The following is a 21,828-nucleotide window of genomic DNA, read 5'->3' as shown; positions in this document are numbered from 1 at the left end:
TAAAATGATTGTAAAGCGTATTACTTATATTGTAACACCAAATAATATGTATGCTCCTTGCATAGTTCTATAATAATAATACTTCGTACATACTCCGTGGAAAATGGCGTGGATTGTGCATTTGCTCAAACATTATGGAAAATACTATGTACCTAATTTGTAACATACAGTTGTTTATTTTTCCTAATAAATAAAATAAAATAAAAACCTTACGCGTAACAGTAATATGTAGGTTGTTATATTTTTTTAGTTTGAAACCGTGGCCCGTACCTTTACGAAATTGAGTGTATTTTGTCTGTTAATTACCTTTAGTTTTAATACAAATGGAAAACATTATAAGGAATACTTCTTATTATCTTAGAGTTCTTACTATGAATTTGGAAGGCTTTTCATTTACTTATTCATGGACTAAAGATCGAAGATCAATCGTTAGAAGAAAAGACCCATTTGAAGTAAAATGGTCTAAGATATAGTCCTTTACAATATTTAATTACCATACTTTTAAAGTGAGGTATATAAATCAAAATACACTTTCATTTCATTTATAATAATAATAATGATAATAATTATAATTAGTTTTTTCAGTAACAAAAACTCAGTTATATAATATTTTTGAGGTTGAAGCTTTCTAGTAAGTATAAAAAAACTTGTGTCAGAAAACTTCGCTCCTCCATAATAATAATATACTTAACAATATTGAATAATATTTAAATATTTATAATCCTTCTTGCGTCTTTAAAAATATCACATTTGATAATATAAAAATAATTTCGTATCTTTGATAAATGGCCTGAATTGTATTACCTATAATAAGTATGAAAAACGGGAAATCTAGAAAGAATGTTAATTTTAAGTTCATTTTGTTTCTTTAGAGAAGGCGGGTTGCTAGGGAGCGGGGGCTATTACTATTAAATAGAACGCCTTAGGCAATGAAACTTATCCTACTTTTCTAGATCTTTTCAGGCACAAAGACTACTTATTAATATAACGATATGATATTGTTTATGTAATCAGGAAATTTGCTATCACTAAAAAAAACATTAGTAAGTCGGTAACATTGAAATTTGTATCCGATATTTCGATAGGCTCATCTCCCTTTACATAAAAAAGTAAAAAATAAGCCAAAAAAATTTTTGGTGTGCTAGGTACATGGCTGACTATTCCATGGAAGATAAAAACTTGAGTTAAGTAAATTAATTGATACAAAATTATTTTTTCGGGTTTTATCGCGTTTTTTTATGTTATAATTCTCCAGACGTTTCAAAGGTTTTGCAACCCTATGGTCACGGGGCGTTAACATGACATTTTTGAGCAAGGTACATTTGGCAGCAGCTAATTCGCTGGCTCATTTTTACTAAATATATATTTTGATTATAATACATTTTGACTTATGTTGCAATAATGAGATTTAAAAATTTCATGTTCGTAAAAATTTGAAAGACAATAATTCACGGCTCCTCTATATTTAAATTCGATATTATTATAAATTTATACAGAAAAATACCTAGAATCATGTGATATATATAATTAAATTTGTACATCAAATATACCATAGAACCTTGTCATAGCGAGCCAGCGAATTGTCAAACATTTAAAATCGTCAAAAGGGACACAATATTATTTTCACCAGTTTCAACGCGTTATGGCCAATCACGGTTCAAATCCGTCGCTTAACTCACGCCAGATTTTACGGTTATGCCTCTTGGACGGGCTGGAATGACAACACGTCATAATTTATATAAGGGTATAAAGCCTGCGTTTACATTTAAGTAGGATATTATCTCTTTTGTGAAAAATAAAATGGCGGCACAACGTAATGTATACGGGAAATATTGTAATTTTTACGTTTAATGGTTGCGCGTAATGTTTACTGTTTAAACAAGAAGGTTGTGTCACGTATTTATATGTGAAATTAGGTGGTTTTGTTATAATTTTTCGTGTTATGTTTTTTGTGTACCTGTGCATGTCTAAACACAGATAGAATTTAAAATATTCGCAAATATAAATTATTTCCTGGAATTATCTATCTTGTTTATCCGATACAATCTCCCCTATTTATACATATAATAAAACGTATAAACCAGTGTGTCTGTACATTGTAAGAAAAGTAATAAAAAGTAAGTGGAATATTCAATAAGAGAATTCAGGAGCGAGACAAATCAGCGATTTTTAGAATTCTTTTCTGTTTGTTAGCGCTCGTCTCCGAAATTACTCAACGGATTTTGACGCAGTTTTTACAATTGGATAGAGAATAATTGGGAGCATAATATAGGTGGTTTCATTAAAATGGAATACCGAATAAAAAATAGTTACACGTGGTTTCTTGCAGCCCCTAGGTGCAAGGTGAGATCAACATAAAAAGCATTGCAATAAAACAAAAATAAGCATCACGCGTTTTCCCCCTAAGTATTCATACATGCGAAAGATTCAATTTTGTTAAGATTTTATTTTGCGTATTTTGCTAGCCCCCTAAAAGTGCCTCCCGAACATTTGCCACTGACTTGCACATACGTAGACACAGCTAGTTCATAATACAATGAAGTAAAGTTAATTTTGTAAGTTTCGATAAATCAGTGCAAAGTTAACTTTTAATTTACGATTTTTTTTAATTCTTCCATAACAGACAGCTACATTATCCCTCAGTAACAAATGTATACTTAATAACTAAAACACAATAAGGTATAGAATCAAAACAAACGCTAAAAAAGGAATATTTTCAAAATAAAATGAGACCGCTAAAGCCATTTTGCCGTTATTATTGTTTCACAGCATTAAACATATAATAGGTACTTATATCTAACAAACAGAGTCTCCATGTACATTAGTGCTAAGTTCCACCAAGAATGTTCTTTCTTATCACTCGGTAACGAGTTAGAAGTCGCTCGTGCCCTCGTTAGGCGCTTCTTGGACGTTTGTTAGGTTTTTTTTTCCGTAACGAATGCCAGTTGGTGCACAGTTTTTTTGGCCGGACGTGTTAGATTAATGTGCGAACTGCGAAGTTAGTTTGATTGTTAGATGTGTGGATTATTTTTGGATATATTTTTATTGTTCGTGAAACGGAATGAGTTGCTTACATAATGGTATGTCGAAAGGTCATAGACAGTATATTACTTTTTGTTATACCTAAACCATTCACATGTATTTTGGTTAAAATCAGACTATAAAACTTAAGCTAATGCATGAAAAATTATATAATTACCTCTTTCTTAACAAAATAATTTTAAGGATACATCGCGTTCCTCACAGAATGAGGATACGTAGGATTTAACCTAGCTAATCTATCAGCCTTTCACTAGGTAAATAGGCGATGACTAACCGAAGTAGGAAGACGAAGAAACTCCGAGCTTACTTTTTGAAATTTAGCACGCAGTCAGATCTAATCTGAAGAGTTAATTTTTATTTTAAAGAAGGTATTTCACTCGTGTTGTGCCGTGAGTGCCTATAATAATCTACGGTCACATCTACTTACTGCGTCGGTGGTGTAGTTGTGTTGCGTGCACAGTACGATCGCGCTGAGGTCTCGCGTTCGAATACCGGGTTAAGCAAAGTTTGAAATTGTGCCCGGTTAATGACAACAGTATCGTCTCCTCTTACACGGACCCGATGTATTTGACTAATTATGGGTGAGTTACATCTCTACCTACCCCCACAAAGCGTAAAGGCGTGATACTATGTTATATCTACCAAACCAATGCCGTTAAGCTCCACAAATATATGCAATTAAACAATTGTACAGAACTTGTGCGCGGAATAACTCCCTAAACAATGTAACCGCGGCGTCTGTACATCGAATAACTATTGTGTGCTCACCGACTGCCGCTTCAATCTGACAGTGTTCTGCACTTTGGCGACGGTAAAGGACCGTTTACATTAAACTGCTAATGTCATTGACGTATACAATTCTTCGTGTCTATAGAATATAATTCTATAGACACGAACAGCCATATAAACTATTTTTTCAACATCTGAACTCAAATGGCAATTAAAACATCACTATTATAACCTATATATTCACTTGAACAACAAATAATTTTACTTATTTGACAATATTTTTTATTCAAATCCAGGTTTACACTTAGACTCGAGTTCTTATATCATGAGCGCCGCTCCGTACACAACCACAAGCTGTCAATATTGACCGTACCAGTCAGTTTGAATGGATATCAGTTCAAATCATTTGAACACAGTGAATGTTCGGAACGCCAAATCTAGTACATAGTAAATATATATCGTTGGTTAATGTAATAGAGATTATTTATTTATTTTTTTTATTATTTCAAATTACCAGTAGACGATGCTCATCAATAATACGATAAAAAAGACATACAACATTAGCTAAATTATATGCTCCTCAAGTAGACAACGACAGCTTATATGTTAGCTTACGGTCACTGTATGATTTACAACAAATTTTATAAATCTAACAAATATAGCAATTACAAACATTAACTAATGTGTCGGCTTAAACATTATTGATAATGTAATGTTAACAGTATGAATGATTTCAATATTAGTATATTATTTTAGTTACTATTGTTATAAACGTTGGTATATTTATATGTTTGTAAGTACGTTGAACCATTGTATTGGGGAGTAATTTTGCATATATTATTTGATTATTATAGCATTATTTGATTTTTTTTATCGATAACGAGCAGTGAAATATTAAGGTAAAAAGTTCGTGCGAGTAGAACTACGAGATAAAACTAGTATAACACATTAGAAATATGTATACAGCCTTTCAAGAGCTAAAACTTGTATTAGTCATTTTGGATATATACCGCTTTTTTAATTATATTCTTTAATCCTACAATACTTGACAAACGTGACACGAATGAGTAAGCATATAAGGTTTTTTTTCACTACCAGAGAGGCTCTTACACCCCCCGCGTATAAGTACAGGGGCGATAAGTATTCTCGCGCGACACGGCCTAGTTTCCAAGTTTCACCCTATCGGGCACCGAACCCGGGACGCGTTAATGATCTGTCAGCTAAGTGCTACACTGCTGTGCTAAGCTCAAAATCGGTATCTCAAAATAAATAAAAATTTAGATTTTTTTGTCGGCAGATAGATTAAAGAAATACCCATCCAATGAACTTAACTAAATAACGGTATCTTATTTAGAACTTGTTAAATAAAAGTTTAAGAGTTTCTCTATGTCAATTTTACATACAAAACTATATTTACAAAACTTCGATTATCTCGAAATAAGGTTTCCCTGACATACCGATTTTGCGCTTAGCACGGCAGTACACACATATATAAATATAGTCCAATCCAAGATACAAGTCTGTCGTTCGTATTAAGAGAGATAATTTTGGTCCAAAGTATCTCCATTGTACACAAACATTTGTCTCGTTTGGCATTTGGGCATTTGGAGAGAATGAGTGATAGGAGACTGACAAAGATGATTTATAAGGCGAATGTAGATGGAAGAGCCGGTAGGGGTCGACCGCACTGAACCTTCGAATATCAGTTATCTGACATTCTCAGTAAAGGCCAGGTCAAAAATACCCTGAGCGGGCGGGAATGCATGAAAAGATTGATGAAGGTGGAGGAAGCGAGAGAAGTATGCCAGAATCGTACAAAGTGGCAATCCATAGTCTCTGTCTACCCCTATGGCATACAGGCGTGATACTAGGTATGTTTGTCTCGTGCGGATTTCGTGTGAGACAAACAGAAAGACCGTCCGCTACGATACGGTCTTAATTAATTTATCTCTCAATTAAGGTGTTGGGCACACGTACATAAATCTTAAGAATTTCCACGTAACAGAAATTAACCCTCCAAGGAAGCCGGTGTGTTCGCCCCCTAAACACATAACCCCACCTATGCGCGCTTGTTAGAAACTCGATTGTGCAAAGGTTTGTTCAAGTGCGGCCGCGCGCCGGGACGACAATTAAAACCGGATCACCGGACCCGCCGGTACACCGGAAAACCCGGTATCGAGTTATAAACCGGACGAATGACGGTTAAAGTTCGCGCGACTCGCCCGCCTGCGGGGAAGTTTTAATTAAACAATTTTCAGCTATGATTTCCTGACAATGGAATGTGGTTCTTCTTTAACGTTATACGGTTTTTGTTTGTGGCGGTTTGTTGTGGGTTTCCGTTTTGACTGTACTTTGATGTGTTAATGCCATACGTGCATATGGTGGTAGGATATATTTTTATTTGTCCGGATAGTGACCACCGTATACAAGGTGTTAAAACTCGCCATATTGGCGCATTTAAATTTGTCGCGTTCCGGGATCTGCCTGTATATACTCCGTTCCAACAGGCCGGCATAATTGTGTTAACTGTTGAGGGATAATCATCTTTCATCAGTCGACATTCTATTGGACCCCATTGCACTTACCATCATAAAAATATATAATAGTATAAAAAAAACATACACTTATATGTAACGCCATATTCGCATTAAACTATAATGTGATCAAAAAATAAGAAAACTAAAACAATATTTTTGGTGAAAAAATTTATTATCGATGGATGATTTTTGGCACAATGTCAGCAAAGGTGAAGACGAGGATGTGGTTTAATTTAGTAACGCAATGTCAAAATGACCCTGTATAATAGAAAGCGGTGGGCGGAAATGCATCTGTTGTATATAAACTTGGCAAGTTTAGTACTACATAATGTAAAGTTTAGTTATGCCGACTTATAGCGGGCATTGGCCGATTTTACATGTCGAATAATACTTGGCAGTAAATGGTAAGCAAAGCGGAAACAAGACAAAGAATTCTCAAATCGTGAGGCCGACTTAAAAGATAATCTAAGCATCCGAGCAAATAAGGCTCTTCTTATCGTCCACGGAACTTAGATCACTTGATTGAACGCGACTTGAATATTCTCCTATATATTTTCTTCAAACTTGAACAGTTTAGCTTTTAACGTTATTAAAAATGGTTATTTAAGTGTGTGAATTGTGTAAAGAGAAACTTAAGTGCATTGTCTGGGATCCAGTTCTACATTTAATTAAATCGGAACCTAAAAGACCGGCTGCCAGACTTCAAGACACTGTCAGCTCATTCTGCGTAGATCGGACCACCAACAGCTAAAATTTAAAAAGTTGTATAATTGTAAAATATAGGTATATATTGTAACTTTGACTTTGCGGATGACCAACACCTCAGTCCACTCAGTGACCACGAAGGCTGCAAAGTCTTCGAAACGTCGGGAGAAAACTCAAATATTAAAACCGCCATAAAATCCGAGTAATAGTTTAATTTTAATATTTAACATTCGCGTAAACATAAGAAATTATTTTGCGTTGCCGATATTTTGGGAAGGGATGTGATTCGTAAGAGAAGTGTGTGATTATTAAACGTCTGACAGTCATGGTATCTGATTAACCGCCGCCGAGGCAGTCCTCGGCGGCGTAGTTGTATTGCGCGCGCGGCACAACTACCGCTGTGAGGTCGCGGGTTTGAATTCCGGGTTATGTAAAATGATATTGGGTTTTCTGCACTATCAGCCCGGAGTCTAAAATTTGTGCCCCATATTACCATAGGGTTGTCTCCTATTATATCTAGGGACGGAATGCACACGCCGAGCAGTGCGTACGCTAGTTGCTCCTCGACCTACCCTTTCGGGGATAATATGTGTATATGTTAATCACTTTTTCATATGAAATATACTGAACCAGTCGAAGCAGTAGAGACGGCGATGCGACGTGACACAGTAGTGACAACGCATTCGAACCAATTCATGCGTCGACAGAATTCATGAGTAAGATGTCTTTCTTCAGCAGTTATTTGAAACTTTTCTCACCCGTGGCAACGGCCTTGTAGAACTTGCATGTGCTTATGGTATATTTAGACATATACGATTTATATTAAGAAAAGAAGCTGTTCCTTAAAACCTATTTTTTTTCATATATTTTACAAGTTAGCACTATCATTGATTCTATTATCTTTATACAAAAAAAATCTTTACTTGTCATTCTATACGTCGAAATATCGCACCACAGACACTCAATTAAAATCTTGTACTGAAAAGCGCTCACCAGCCGAGCGTTCACAAAACAAGCTATTAACAATGACAGCGCGTTTGAGCGTCTCCGAGAGCGCAGCACGGCCCATTGCGCTCGGCTCCGTGCCGTGAGTGGGTTCACGACTTGGCGCGGTCCACTGGTGTCGACTCGGGGAAATATCGGAGGAATATCGGTAACATTTAATATAAATTATCCTTGAAGTTTACTACGCGATGAAAGGTTTCATAAACAAGCTGTTAATGACAGTGCATTTAACTGTGTTTGTATTTGGCACAGGACGACATAGATTTCTGCTATCGTATTAAATTGTATGTCACTTATGTAAAGCATTTCATGCAGTGAACCCTCTGGGCAGTTTATTATTATTATTTTTATCCCAATGATAATATTTTTTCTCTTTATTATATTTACTTTTGAAGCCAAAGATAGGTAATGACACGCCGCGCAAATAGAGCCGCCTGATGGTAAGTTTTTGCATAGAAACACATGAATACAACTAGTGAAATTAATAGTACATCGCCGATCAGACAAACCAATCTGAAATGTGGCTCTACATCGGGCAAATCACATTCACAAATCTTATTAAACCTTATAAAAATACCATAAAATAAACCGCAAGATACATTAAAGTCGAACCCAATGCCATATGGAAAATATTAAATAAAAATCGAACCAAATGGAAAACCGCAACGCAATCCGTCGGTCGTTAGTGTTTTCAAAAGTCCTGCCGATAGTTCCCGATTGCGGCGTTCGTAGCGGAATCGTTCCCGCTTTGGATCGGTTCAACGCACCCGTGGGAAGGGCGACCCGTGCATAACCACCACAGCGGGTGGTGCCTAAAGAAGGTGTGAGTATTATTGTATATTTGATAGATATGTTATACACGTTGGAATTTAATTTTTTTTTTCCATTATACAACGGACTGCAAAGATGAATGTCTGCAGGTTCAAATCCCAAGGGCACACACCTCTGATTTTTCTAAAATCATGTGTGTATTCTTTGTGAATTTATCGTTCGCTATAACGGTGAAGGAAAACATCGTGAGGAAACCTGCACATCTGAGAAATTCTCTATAGGAATTTCGAAGGTGTGTGAAGTCTACCAATCCGCACTAGGACAGCTTAGTGGACTAAGGCCTAATCCCTCTCAGTAGTAGAGGAGGCCCGTGCAAGTATATAATACAGGGCTGATATTATTATTATTATTATTAAAACAGTCAGAGGTGAGCCCTTGGGATTTGAACCTGCAGACATTCGTCTCGGCAGTTCGTTCCACACGCAACTTGGCTACGATACGCAATTTTTTAAGACGGTCGGTAAATGGTCCTTCTGTATACATTTTCTTGCGTCACAAACTAAGATCTTAACGTTGCCTCTAAAGTTGGCGGCGCTTTATGTAATCCTTAAATGGGATTTTGAAAATACTAGTTTTTTGTGTGTTTTGCAAGTTATCTAACATTTATTACATTTTGACCTGAGATAGGCGTGCACACGTATTTGATATGACACTTATCAAATATCTGGGGAAATGTGGAGTTTACAATGTTTGAAACCAGTTTGTTTGGTTTTGTTATTTGTATATTTTACTAGTGGACCCGACAGACGTTGTCCCGTCTTAACTATGAATTTGCAGCGCGCATTCTGTCAATCGCTGGCAGTTATTTCAAACAATTGACAGTTATATAAAATTAATATTTTCGTTAAGTTTTCTTAAATTTTCTAACTTTCTGCCCAATTTTTTGAATTTTTTCTTTCATAAGAACCCTCTCCTGACAAAAAAAAAATTGTGAAATCGGTCCAGCCATTCACGCGTGATGGCTTGACCAAGGGAAATAGGGATTCATTTTTATATATATAGATGAATGGCGTTAGGTTAAAATTCTGTTAAAGATATTCATTGCCTCAAATTTAACGTGCGCGTGCGTGCTATTTATCGTGTTAAATAATCGTATTGTACTTTCCCGAATAGCGCCAAATGTTATACGAAATAGAAATTCTTTTTTCAATTAATCTACTGCGTTGCTAATCCGTATTCCGTAGCCAGGAGCGAGGGCGAAAACTGCGCTCTCATCGTCAGCCAATGGCGATAATATCCATTAGTTAACCCCCCCCCCCCCCTCTCCAAGTGGTGGATACGGTAATATGTTAACAGTCAACCGTGCTGAGTGGTCGAGCGCTGTTTATGTACAAAGAATTGTTTGGAAATAACGATATTGGCAGTTTTATTCTTGTGGTTTGTTTATGTTTTTTTCTAGAGGGAGTGAAGTTAGTTTTTGTTTGATTATGGTTTTATGATGAAGGATATTTGAAGATTTTACTTGTCCATCAAATGTATATTAAACTTAACAAATTAAATGTTATGAAACTCATGCGCATCGTTCCGCTTGTGTAAACGCCAAGTTGTATCGCACGAACACTATCATTACAATTTGTAAGATACTATGTCGTAAAAACCTTGCAATATGCGACATATATCATGTTATGTTTGGAAGCGACGAGCGCAGTGCAAAACCATGTAATACTTTGCTTTTCAAAGTTGTTGTTGCTACTGTTTTTTGGTAATTCTTCTAACCATAAGCCAAGCGGAGTCCTCATATCGTTATTTTAAAAAAACCTTGGCAGCTCCTAGCAAAAGCTATTTTTTGTTGCGAGAATCAAACATTACATTATACGAACGTAAATAATAAGTTTTATTGGAAAATTACATAATGTTGTTCACAGTTACAAACAGTGGTTTAAGAAAAGAAATTTATAAAAACAAAAAATAACTCGCGTACCTAATCTAGTCTATGTCTATACCTTGGGATATCATTAAAAATTAAATGTCGTATATAATTTGTAATTGCTTGGTGAACAATAATCGAAAATAAGGAACCAAATTATTGACTAAGTAAATTATTAACATGATTATAATTTGTCGACAGGGTAAAGCGAAACGCGACCAGTCCTTGGAAGAGCTCCGACAGCACATTCACCGATTCTACATGCCGTTGGGCAGGCAGTTCATGGTTCTGTTCCCGGAGGGGGGCTTCTTGCATAAGAGAAGGGAGGTCAGTCAAAGGTGAGTGTACAAAGCATTCATAGTACGTTCTTGCGGCAGGGTACGACTTTGTAAGGCGAGGTATGGATTTCAATTCGTACTTCGATGGCAACTTCTATGAGTTATAAAAAATCTTTGAAAATTCTTAAAGTACTATTGTACATCGTATGGCTATTGATTCGCTGTTCTATCATGATACGTAGAGAAACTACAAAATATAGGTGCACTAGTTGGGTCTGCCTAATTTTAGGCCTAAGGCATAACCATATGTCGTTATAAAACTAATAAGAACTCCCCACTCTCCGTCCAATTCCGCACCTGCACGAAACAGTTTAATACATCAAACGTTATCATGGTATCCTCGGAGAATTACTCGGATACTTGGCAAGTTTTGTTCTATGTCGGACGTGTGTTGGCTCACGTCCAACGCGCGACTCTCCGCACGTACTTGATTGATGTCGCTTGAGGGGGTTAAGGCCACCGAGCGATAAACTTGATCCGCCCCTGACAGTAACAAGAATTACACACTGTAATATTATGTTGTTAATTAGTTGATTTATTTTTCGTGACGTTTCTACTTTTGTGCGTAAATGACACATTAGGACGTTTCAACTGTATTATATTTGTAATGTACAATGCGAATGTCGGTTCATTACGAATCAAATGATTTTATTTTTATGTACTGCACTTAGAGCTATAAAAAATCCACAAGTAATAGTTTATTTTGACAGTACAGCAGCTTTAGAGTCGCTATTGCCGTCAAAACGCCTTTCTGCAATCGTTTACGCTAAAAGAAAACTAAAATGTGTATGTGAATGACATATCTAAGCGACAGAGTTATCGCTAAAAATGCCAATACATTTTAATATTTTCTATTGCCGAAGAGCGTCGTCGCTACGGCTCATGGTGAGAAAGAGGTCATGTAAAATAATACATAGACGGTCTTGCTATCCATCCTCATAAAGTTGTCGATACCTCGAACATATTAGATAAAAACGCACTGTAACAGGTGTATGAATACGTTAAGTCCGGGGATATATTTATCTCTTGTCAATCGTCTTTTATTGGCTTTCAATATTTTTTAATATGCACACGGCAAAGTGACCCCAGTGCAGCTGATGGTAAGTGGAGTGTGGTCCAATAGAATGTCGACTGACGAAGATGATTACCCCTCGGTAGTCGACACAATTATGCCGGCCTGTTGGAACCGGATAATATACTCAGGTGATTCCAGAACGCGGCACAATTATGTGGGTTACTATGGCAGATTTTAAGGATTTGTGTACGGTGGTCGCTATTCGGGCGGATATAATATCTTTCCTACCTTCAGCACTTGACGCTTTGCTGTGTGGCGTTCATAAAAAAATAAAGACATTGTCAATTTAAAATATAAAATTCCTCCTTAACTCCATAGGTTCGCGGAGAAAAACAATCTGCCCAAGTTAGAATATGTGTCGCTGCCGCGCGCGGGCGCTATGAAGGTGATCATGGAGGAGATCGGACCAAGGAGAGACGAAGGCGCCAGCACCTCCAAGGAGAACGCTAAGAAAGGTGACGGTAGTAAATGTAGTGTAGGTTATTGAGCTAAAAGAGATCGTATGATTATTGTATATTAGATCATAATAGCAGGGTATTTAAGTTTGAAATCCTGCTTCCTGCTTATATAATAAATGACTGCCTCGGGCGTAGTTGTATTACGGTACGACAATGCTGAGGTCTCGGGTTCCATCCCCAGGTCGGGCACAATGATGTTGGGTTTTTCTACTATGTATCAACCCGGAGTGTGGAATTTGTGCAATGGCCAAAGATTCGTCCCTATCACATCTTGGAACGGAACACACACGGAGGAAAGTAGGTGCACTAGTTGCGTCTGTGTCTACCCCTTCGGGAATAAAAGGCATGAGTGTGTGAGTGTGTGTGCTATATAATAAAGTAGGTGATAAGCCTTTTCCACTACAAAATTCCCCAAAATTGCACAATACCAGAGTCATCTATTTAAAAAAAAGAAAAATAAACATTATTTTCCACGGTAGCAAATAACTGGTCTAAGAAGCCTATGTGTTATTCCAGGACATGGTCTATCCGTGTACCAATTTCGCCCAAATCCGTTCAGCTGTTTCTGTATTTATTTCTAACAAACAATTAAACATCCAAACATTTTTACAAACTTGCAAGTTTATCATATTAGTAAGATAGTAAGATTAGGAGTTGAGCAGCTCCGCGTGAGTGAAATATCAGTCTCGCGCTGTCCTTTTGTAGATAAATTACCTATACGTTAACCAAGGATATGGTATATCTGAATGCAAGATTTGATCCAAATTAGTTCAGTGGTTTCAATATTTATTATTGACTAACATGCAAACATAATAAACATAGTGATTTATAATATAATATGTGAAAATTTGCATATAACGTACAAACCGATACATTTTGACAAATATCTTGCAAAGGGAATTTAGTTCAACAATTCAGAAAAGCCATTGTCAAACTAAAATGTATTATAAAAGAAAATATAATATTTTTTTAATTTCCACCAGACGATAACTTCAACAAGAGTCCCAGGACTAAAATGATCATCGACAACAAGGTCGGTGACAGCATCGAGTGGATACTGGATGTGACCATCGCGTACCCTGACAGGATCCCCCTGCACCTGCAGGATGTGGTGTGCGGCATCCGACCGGCTTGCACCACGCATTTGCACTACAGGCTTTATCCTAGTAGCGAGGTAAGGAAATAAAAAAAATGCTTGATGTAAGGACAGCAAAGTGGCGATAGCCTAGTTGGGTGTGGAACGGACTGCCGAGACGAATGTCCGCAGGTTCAATTCCCAAGGGCACACACCTCTGAATTCTCTAAAAAATCATGTGTGTATTCTTTGTGAATTTATCGTTCGCTTTAACGGTGAAGGAAAACATCGTGAGGAAACCTGCACATCTGAGAAGTTCTCTGTAGGAATTTCGAAGGTGTGTGAAGTCTACCAATCCGCACTAGGCCAGCGTGGTGGACTAAGGCCTAATCCCTCTCAGTAGTAGAGGAGGCCCGTGCTCAGTAGTGGGCAAGTATATAATACAGGGCTGATATTATTATAAGGACAGCAAAATATATATTTATAACGGTCTGATTAGTTTTCTATCATTTAAGTTGGAGTTTACTATCTCAAGTCGACACTAAAAGTTATGCTAACTGTTACTGTTTTTTTAATATCTCGTAACTAAGTGCACCCGCCGAAGCGTTTTATTGTTGCACTGAGTTGTGAGCTCATGTTTAAAAAATATTTTTATAGTTTTAAGTATGATAATTTAGATTACATTTATTACATTAAATTTTACGTAAAGCAATTTAAATAACATACATATATCATATTCCTTCGATAAGTAGCAAAAATTTACGAATAAGGTGTTCTTATCTATCTTAGTTAATAGAAACGCGGATATGCACTAAAATCAAGTCATCTGTTTATAATCTGTCAGTAAGATACTGAGACCAGTTATAATTCAACAGACAGCTCGTATGCCCATAACAGTCACTGACACGGCGGGTAATAGGCTCATCCCTGCGAAATTTGGGCAGCCAAGCACCAATGTGCACGTCATCGAAGTCAGTGCTACTGGGTGTTACAAAACTTAACCCACCATCAGCATCACGTCTCGTTCTGTTTGTTACAATTTTAAAATAATGCTTTCTTATGTTTACGCGATTGTTAGACATTGAAATAAAACTCTTTTACATTTTGCATAATTGTAAAATGTAGGTAGATGCTGTAACTTTGACTTTTCGGACCACCAACACCCCAAATAACCCCGTGATCATGAAGGTTGCAAAGTGTTCGAAACGTTGGGAGAAAATTATAATATAAAAAACCGCGATATAGTAGTTCTATTACAATAATAAAATAATTTAAACACTTTTAAACCAGTTCTAACGCTAGTCTCCTTTCCACAGGTCCCATCGGACACAGAAGGCATGACCCAATGGTTATACGATAGGTTTATAGAAAAGGATGCGATGCTCGAAGAGTTCTACAAGACGGGCAAGTTCCCATCGAAGGGCTCAGGGCCGTACGTGGTCAGGCAAGTGAGACAGGACAATCTACGTTACCTGATCCTTCATTCGTTCTTCATAGCGTCCACTTTCCTACAATATAATATATTCAATGCGTTGTGGAGTTACTTTTGGTAAGAATTTGGGTACGTGAGATATCTTTTCAGAATAATCAGTCGACTGATGATGGACTGTCAGTACGGTTCGTCAGTTCACAGCGACTGATGTTTCAGTCGATGCCCTAGGTTTGTAAGGAACCAATCGATTTGTGTAAGTTCGCACAACTTTCACCAAATCGTTTAGGGCTATGCCATTTGGAGCAATAGAATATGCGAGATTATCTTTTTTTGTGTAAGATCAATTTGTTTTAGCATCCAACCAGGCTACCTCTACGAATCTCCGTGAATTCTTATTTATAATGCGACCATCTAACACATCTCTGAAAAGATATTTCACTTTAGCAACATTTTATATTTCGACGATTAAATGTGAAAATTGAATTGCTTTTGAACACCAACTGGTAACAACGAAATATAATTAAGTACCATAGATGGAAAACAGTCTTTATCTAGCACTTTCTGAAGGGATCAAACATTAACGGTTTCTATAAAAAATTGTTGATGTCCAAAAGCGATTTAATGTAATTTGTGAAGTGTGTGGGCGGAAGTACATTTTTAGTTTTAATTTTTTGTGTACTTGTGGAATTGTATTTTTTAAGTTTTTTTTTTTTAGTTTAGTAAGTACTTCTGCGTAAGGTTACCTCAGTTAGAGTTTGACATATCGAGAGAGCCCTCGATTTTTTTGTGCCTTGGGCACGGTAAAATAATTGTATCGACCAATAGCACTTTCTTATATTGCAGCATTAAGATTAGCACACGTGTTTACAACCGGTATTTTGCCGCTTTAGAAATTCCGGTAACCGGAAAATTCTCGTGTACTCCCTGTAATGCTGCAAACGTGTTTATCAAAGCGTGCTGTGACAAACAAGTCAATATTTAAGTGAAAATATCTTTAGCATAGTTGTCGTGCTTTGCGCCGTACCAAATTTCGAATCCCTCGTGACAATAATAGACGAGTTACTTATCTTCACTTTTATCACGTTTCACGTTCTATCTAATCAGATTCTCTCGCTTCGTACTTTGAATTTGAAAAAATCGAATTTTATACGAAGGATTCTCGAGTCAATTCGTGTCCGGAATTTTTAATGTTGTGGAAGAGGTGCGCGCGCGTTACTTTATGATGCCTGATGATTAAACTGATTCAATTATTAACAAGAATCTGATTTTCGGATAGAAAAACGAAAGTTCACTATCGGGCAAATGTTACTTCATTAATGGGAAATCAGAGCCACATTTCGCTTTTTCTGTTCGAAAAAATAATTTCTTCTGGGCTCAAATTATAATTAAATTTCCGGACAACGACCCTTGCTCATTCCGGTTAATGAACCGGAAATTCTGCGCTTACATACAATAATTTAAAACCGGCTTTATTTTACGCGTTACTTCGTACTAAGGAACATGAGGTTTTTCGATGTCTAAGCTAGGTTAAGTCACTGTACTAATAACATTTAGCCGATTTAAGCGTCACCGTTTTTGTTGTAAAATGTGGGGAATCGTTCCTTTATTAATAGCTTATAATTATAATGTACAGTATAAAGCAAAGTGTACACAGTATGTAAACTAGCATTTGTAACGTGTTTGGTAATGTAATAAAATATGTGTAAATTGTCGAAAATTTAAAACTTATTGTATAAATAATGTAAGGTGTGTCGAGGTATGGGTGGTTCTCGTCGTTGGAAATCGAACACGTTTTGTTCAACAGAGTAAGATTAAGGAATAGTAATGACTAGCTGACATTAACGAAGCTAGGCCGGCTTCACGTGCCAACCAACTCCAACAGTGACAATTAATATGTAAGTTTGTCGCAATATTAAAAAACATATCTCTTACGCGTTTTTATTTGCTTATAGAGTCGTAAATGATGCACAAAATGTGTTCATTTTTAACAATTATCAATGTTCTAATCGCTTTGACTGCCCATTGTTCATTATTTTTCACACGCGATGAGTTTACATACTGTCATGAATATATTTAAGTAACTATATGAATTTGAAAAGTCCTATGCCAAAACTTATTTGCCGTAAGTGCCTAGGCTTATTAAAGTGATTGATGTTTTATTAGTATCATATTACGGTATATTTGCGTTAAAATTTCATGGCATTGTCTATTGGTTTTAAGTGTTAAGTTCGAAATTATTTCTTATAACATTCGCAATAAAGGTTATGTTTAGAATTGATTCGCAAATATTCCCGTATACAGTGTTGTGTTACATGGCGGCTTAATTATTTAAACAGTTATTTTAATTAATAGTACATCATTTAATTAAATAATTTTTATTGTTATAAAGTATATAACACTTTCTATTACATATTTTCTCCAACTCAGAACATGAATATGATGTACAAGGTAAATAGTATTATATCTATTATTCTTGCGTATTGAAATATTTATGTTTGTCGAAATATAAGAAGTCCAAGTGAATGATAGGGTTTCGAATAACAAACTTAAGTCATGTTAAATATCAGTATATTGACGCATTTACCCTTATTTTATTTATCTATATGATTCAAGTAAAGTATGAATATGTATTTGTGGTATAAAATGAAACTGTTCGTATTGATGTTGTGGTATGAAACCAGGAACCAATGGGCGTTTCAATATATTGAGAAGATGTTAAATAAACAAGTTTACTATGGCGTGATACGATATCCGAATAGAATACTTATTTGCGAAGATTCTAGGTCTCAAATTTTGTCTGAAAGCGAAGTTAAATCATCTTTTTTTTTCGCTACCAATTCCGACAATATTTACCATCAGGCAAACGAGTCGTGTGTAATTCGGTCGTAAAATTCAATAATGCTCACGAGCTAGGGAGTCTAACAAGGAATAATTACACCTTATTAAACCAGATTTTTTTTCTTGAATTAATACCGGCTAATTACATTTTATCACTTAAAATATATCCGTCATGATCCCTAATTGATTAAACGCATGATATACCGCCCGTTCGGATTAATAGGGCATTATTAACACTTACCGGTCATTACGAAGTTGAGTGGATCGGACAATTAAGTGATCAATTTGTCACATTATTCGGTAATTGCTGTAAGTACGTCTTATTCTCGTACTCTCTTACATACAATGTGGGTGATGAAGTCGTTTTTAGTTATATTTTGTGATTTTAATTACAATTGATTGTGGAGAGCGTGATATTTCCGGAATGATGACGGTGATTTTCGTAATGATTGATGTAAACGCCAAGATTAAAGAGATGGAACACGTTACGCTAATATTGCTAAAGACCGGAATTGTCATATGAACTAGAGGCGCGTCAAGTCATTTGCACCCGAATGCATAACGGTGCTAAAAAGTGCGTCACCGTGAATTATGGTCGGCATGTTGAGCAACATGTTGCTACAATTGCTGCCAATACACGGCTATCATAACTAAAGTATCGCTATCCAAAACATGTCAGCAGCAAGCATATGTATCTTAATTTCTAAAATGCCATTTTTTTTCTTATTTGGGTTAATGTTTAGGCAAATGTGATTGTCTTTCGGTAATTGTTGTTATTTTTAACGAGTTAAGTTTGTCAAATGTTAGTTGATAAGTTTAAGTTAATGCGAGTAACAAAACTTTTGTGATGCTTTGTAATGTGTTTATAATGACTTTTGTGTTATGTTTATTTGTAAGACTAGTCCGTATTGGCGACTTGGAGCGATTCAAAACAGAGCCCGATGGCGATTTATATTGGCTTTTTCTATTGGACCAAGTGAAGTATTCTAATTGAAGATAAATACTAACAATGGCCGTTGGTCGCCGCTGTTATGTGAAACTAGAAAGGTTTGAAATCGATTCCTAAGCGTAAGAATCCTTATTACGAGAAGTAGAATTCCTAGATCGTTATAACGTTTTCGATTATTGAAAATCAAATTATGGAAAGTTTACTCTTATTCATTAAGGTTGGTGGGATCATTTATCATCAGCTGACTCCACCGCTTGTTAGCCACCTATTAAAAAAATTAAGACGGGTTTTAATAATAAGCACCGTATTTTTTTTTATTACACGCTGTTTCATTGCACTGTACTTACCATTATAACTTGTTACACTTGTACGAAAAAAAAGCTTTCAATTATAATTAAATGTTAATTTTTTTGCAAAAAATAACAACGGTCCATAATTCTTTTTTTTTGTACCATTTTTTGATATACAATATAGTTATTATATAGCAAATACTATTCCAATACGTAAATATTTCAATACTCATTTTTTTTTTTATCTTTTAAACCATGATTAGATTGTAAAGTATGAATTTTTAAAATATTTAGCCAAGTCGCCAATATTAAAGTCACCTTTCCCTCTAATACCCATATTCCAAGTCATAAAAACATATCTCGATGATACTGCACAACCGGAATAAATATAATAATTTTTCCCGGTGTCAAAATTTTCCGATAGATAACATGTGTCCTAAGCTTAAATTTATTTTGGCAAATGTATTGTTGCTTAAAAATAAATAAAGATTAATATAGTATAGATTGTTGGCTTCGTCGTAATCGTTATGTCGGCTTACATATCTATCTAAAAATGTAAAATGCCTCTTGTATGATAGTGCTCTTACATTTACGACAAAAAGTAATGTAAATCATTTTTTTCGAAATTTTTTAAGCAATGATACATTAATAATAAATAAAGCAAACTGTTAAGTGAGATAACGCAGTATTGCAGATGAGTCTTGTGAAAATGGATATAATCCAACATAAATGGTGATTTTTATTAGTCAATTTTTTTTTGTTTTTAATTATTATCGCAATAAAAAATCCAAAAAAAAAATAAAGGCAATTTTTTTGGTCATGCCAATGTTAATTAAAAAAAGTGCGAGTCCTTACTTATAAAATTAAATTAATATTGAAAATATTTTCAATTTAATATAGTATATTATGATTTAGGAACATGGCCAATGATTTAATTATAATAATAATGCATTAAGGGGAAAATATTATTTTTAATTGGGCATATTTTTTTGACTTTATAAATCATTTGCCATTTAATCATCCTTCAACATCATTTTCGGATTTAATGCGGCTCTGATTTCCAATAGCTTATATAAAAAAAAAAAAACATCCGAAAATGTATGTATGATTCATGTGGAATATATCCTAATTATTACCGAATTATTGTCAACCTGCCCTTTATAACTTCATGTTTGATGTGTATATGTCACTTGATGTGATTGAGTCGTGCTCGAACGTCTTGAGACTATTTTGGGACAGAGGCTTATCGTTAAGCCTATGCAAGTCATAAGTAATTTAAGACTTAAATGGGTGATCCTAGCCGTTGGAATATAGTCTCAAAAATGTATAAACGGTTAGTATTACTCAATACTTATAATATCGAAGTAATCCAGTACTTATTTGAGTCTATTTCGGTCCCAAACGGGTCTCACCGCGGTCGAGTTTGAGCCCAATAAGGCAGGACGCTTGGCTCGCTGTGTATATACTTGCGGACTATGTTCCACATTTTTTGTCAATAAAGCACGTTTGTGGCACTCATTTGTTGTTTTTCTATCAATACATATTATAAAACAAAATCCCCTTTTCTGTCTGTCTGTATGTTATCGATTTTCTCAAAATCTAGTGAACGGATTTTTATGAAATTTAGTATAGAGATAGTTTAAGACCCTGGGAGGTTGAAGGCTGCTTTCTATACCGGCACAATATCTGCGGGACTTTTATCCCGGTAAACTTCGCCCCGCGGGCAAAGCGGCGAGCAAAAGCTAGTGGTAAATAAAATCTATTTACTAAATAAGAATCAACTTGAACCAAAATAAACTCTAGGTTATTATGGGTTAGAAACTGAGCGTTTACTTATTTTCAATTTTTTATTAACTCAAGTGTATTTTTATTACGACATGATTTAATGGAAACAGTTCCGTTTTTAAAACGATTGTATATAATAAAATACAATAGTTACTTATTAAATAACACTTTCTGAAGTATGTAATTAATAAATAATTCGATCTTAAAACTACTATTAATATATATTTGGAGAAAAGCGCTACTTCAATAAATTATGAATTGTCTCGATGCAGTCCGCTTTCGACAGGTCCATCTGGAATTTTTTTTAGGGGAGACCCATGTTCAGCAGTGGACTTTATGTGGCTGATAACTATAATAATCAATCAATTATCAATAAAAATACTTTTCTTTAACACTTTTGTATCCAGAACATGTTAATCGTTCTTTACTTTTTATATTGTATACTCGCGTAAAACCTCTACTAAAATACCTCTTTATGTTCAGCAGCGGAATTTATGTGGCTGATAATGATGATAAATCAATTATCAATAAAAATACCTTCTTTAACACTTTTGTATCCTGGACATTTTAACCATGCTTTACTTTGTATCTATACTCCCCTAAAACCTCTACCAAAATACCTCCATAAATCAGAATATACGTAAACCCATAGGCCGCCATCTTGAGAATCAATTTTTTGAGGTATAAATCCAAACAAGCGATACAATAATGCGTCTGGATTCAGCGGCACGCGCCCATGTTTGCTCTTCTGAGCTGGCAATCTCGTGTAGTGTACAGACGGCCTGTATATCTTAGATATATTCAGATAACATTTATGTTATTGAAAACGAATTTATTTTTACTTTCAAAGAATGTATATGTGCTATTGAGGA

General features: G+C 35.5%; 1 protein-coding gene across 1 annotated transcript in view; it reads left to right on the top strand.

The window, feature by feature from the left end:
• Positions 1 to 20,689, top strand: part of LOC115445871 (acyl-CoA:lysophosphatidylglycerol acyltransferase 1-like) — a 292,070-nt gene extending 271,381 nt beyond the window's left edge. The window contains exons 5-8 of the mRNA XM_037437404.1: positions 10,918 to 11,054; positions 12,448 to 12,584; positions 13,571 to 13,761; positions 14,979 to 20,689. Coding sequence (XP_037293301.1) covers positions 10,918 to 11,054; positions 12,448 to 12,584; positions 13,571 to 13,761; positions 14,979 to 15,215 — 702 coding nt within the window. The 3' untranslated portion in view covers positions 15,216 to 20,689. The remainder of the gene's footprint in view (positions 1 to 10,917; positions 11,055 to 12,447; positions 12,585 to 13,570; positions 13,762 to 14,978) is intronic.
• Positions 20,690 to 21,828: the final 1,139 nt, after the last annotated feature.

The sequence above is a fragment of the Manduca sexta genome, chromosome 11 (assembly GCF_014839805.1).
Source record: "Manduca sexta isolate Smith_Timp_Sample1 chromosome 11, JHU_Msex_v1.0, whole genome shotgun sequence".
NCBI lineage: Eukaryota > Metazoa > Arthropoda > Insecta > Lepidoptera > Sphingidae > Manduca > Manduca sexta.
Note: the sequence above shows the minus strand (reverse complement) of the source record. Positions and strands in the feature narration are given on the sequence as shown.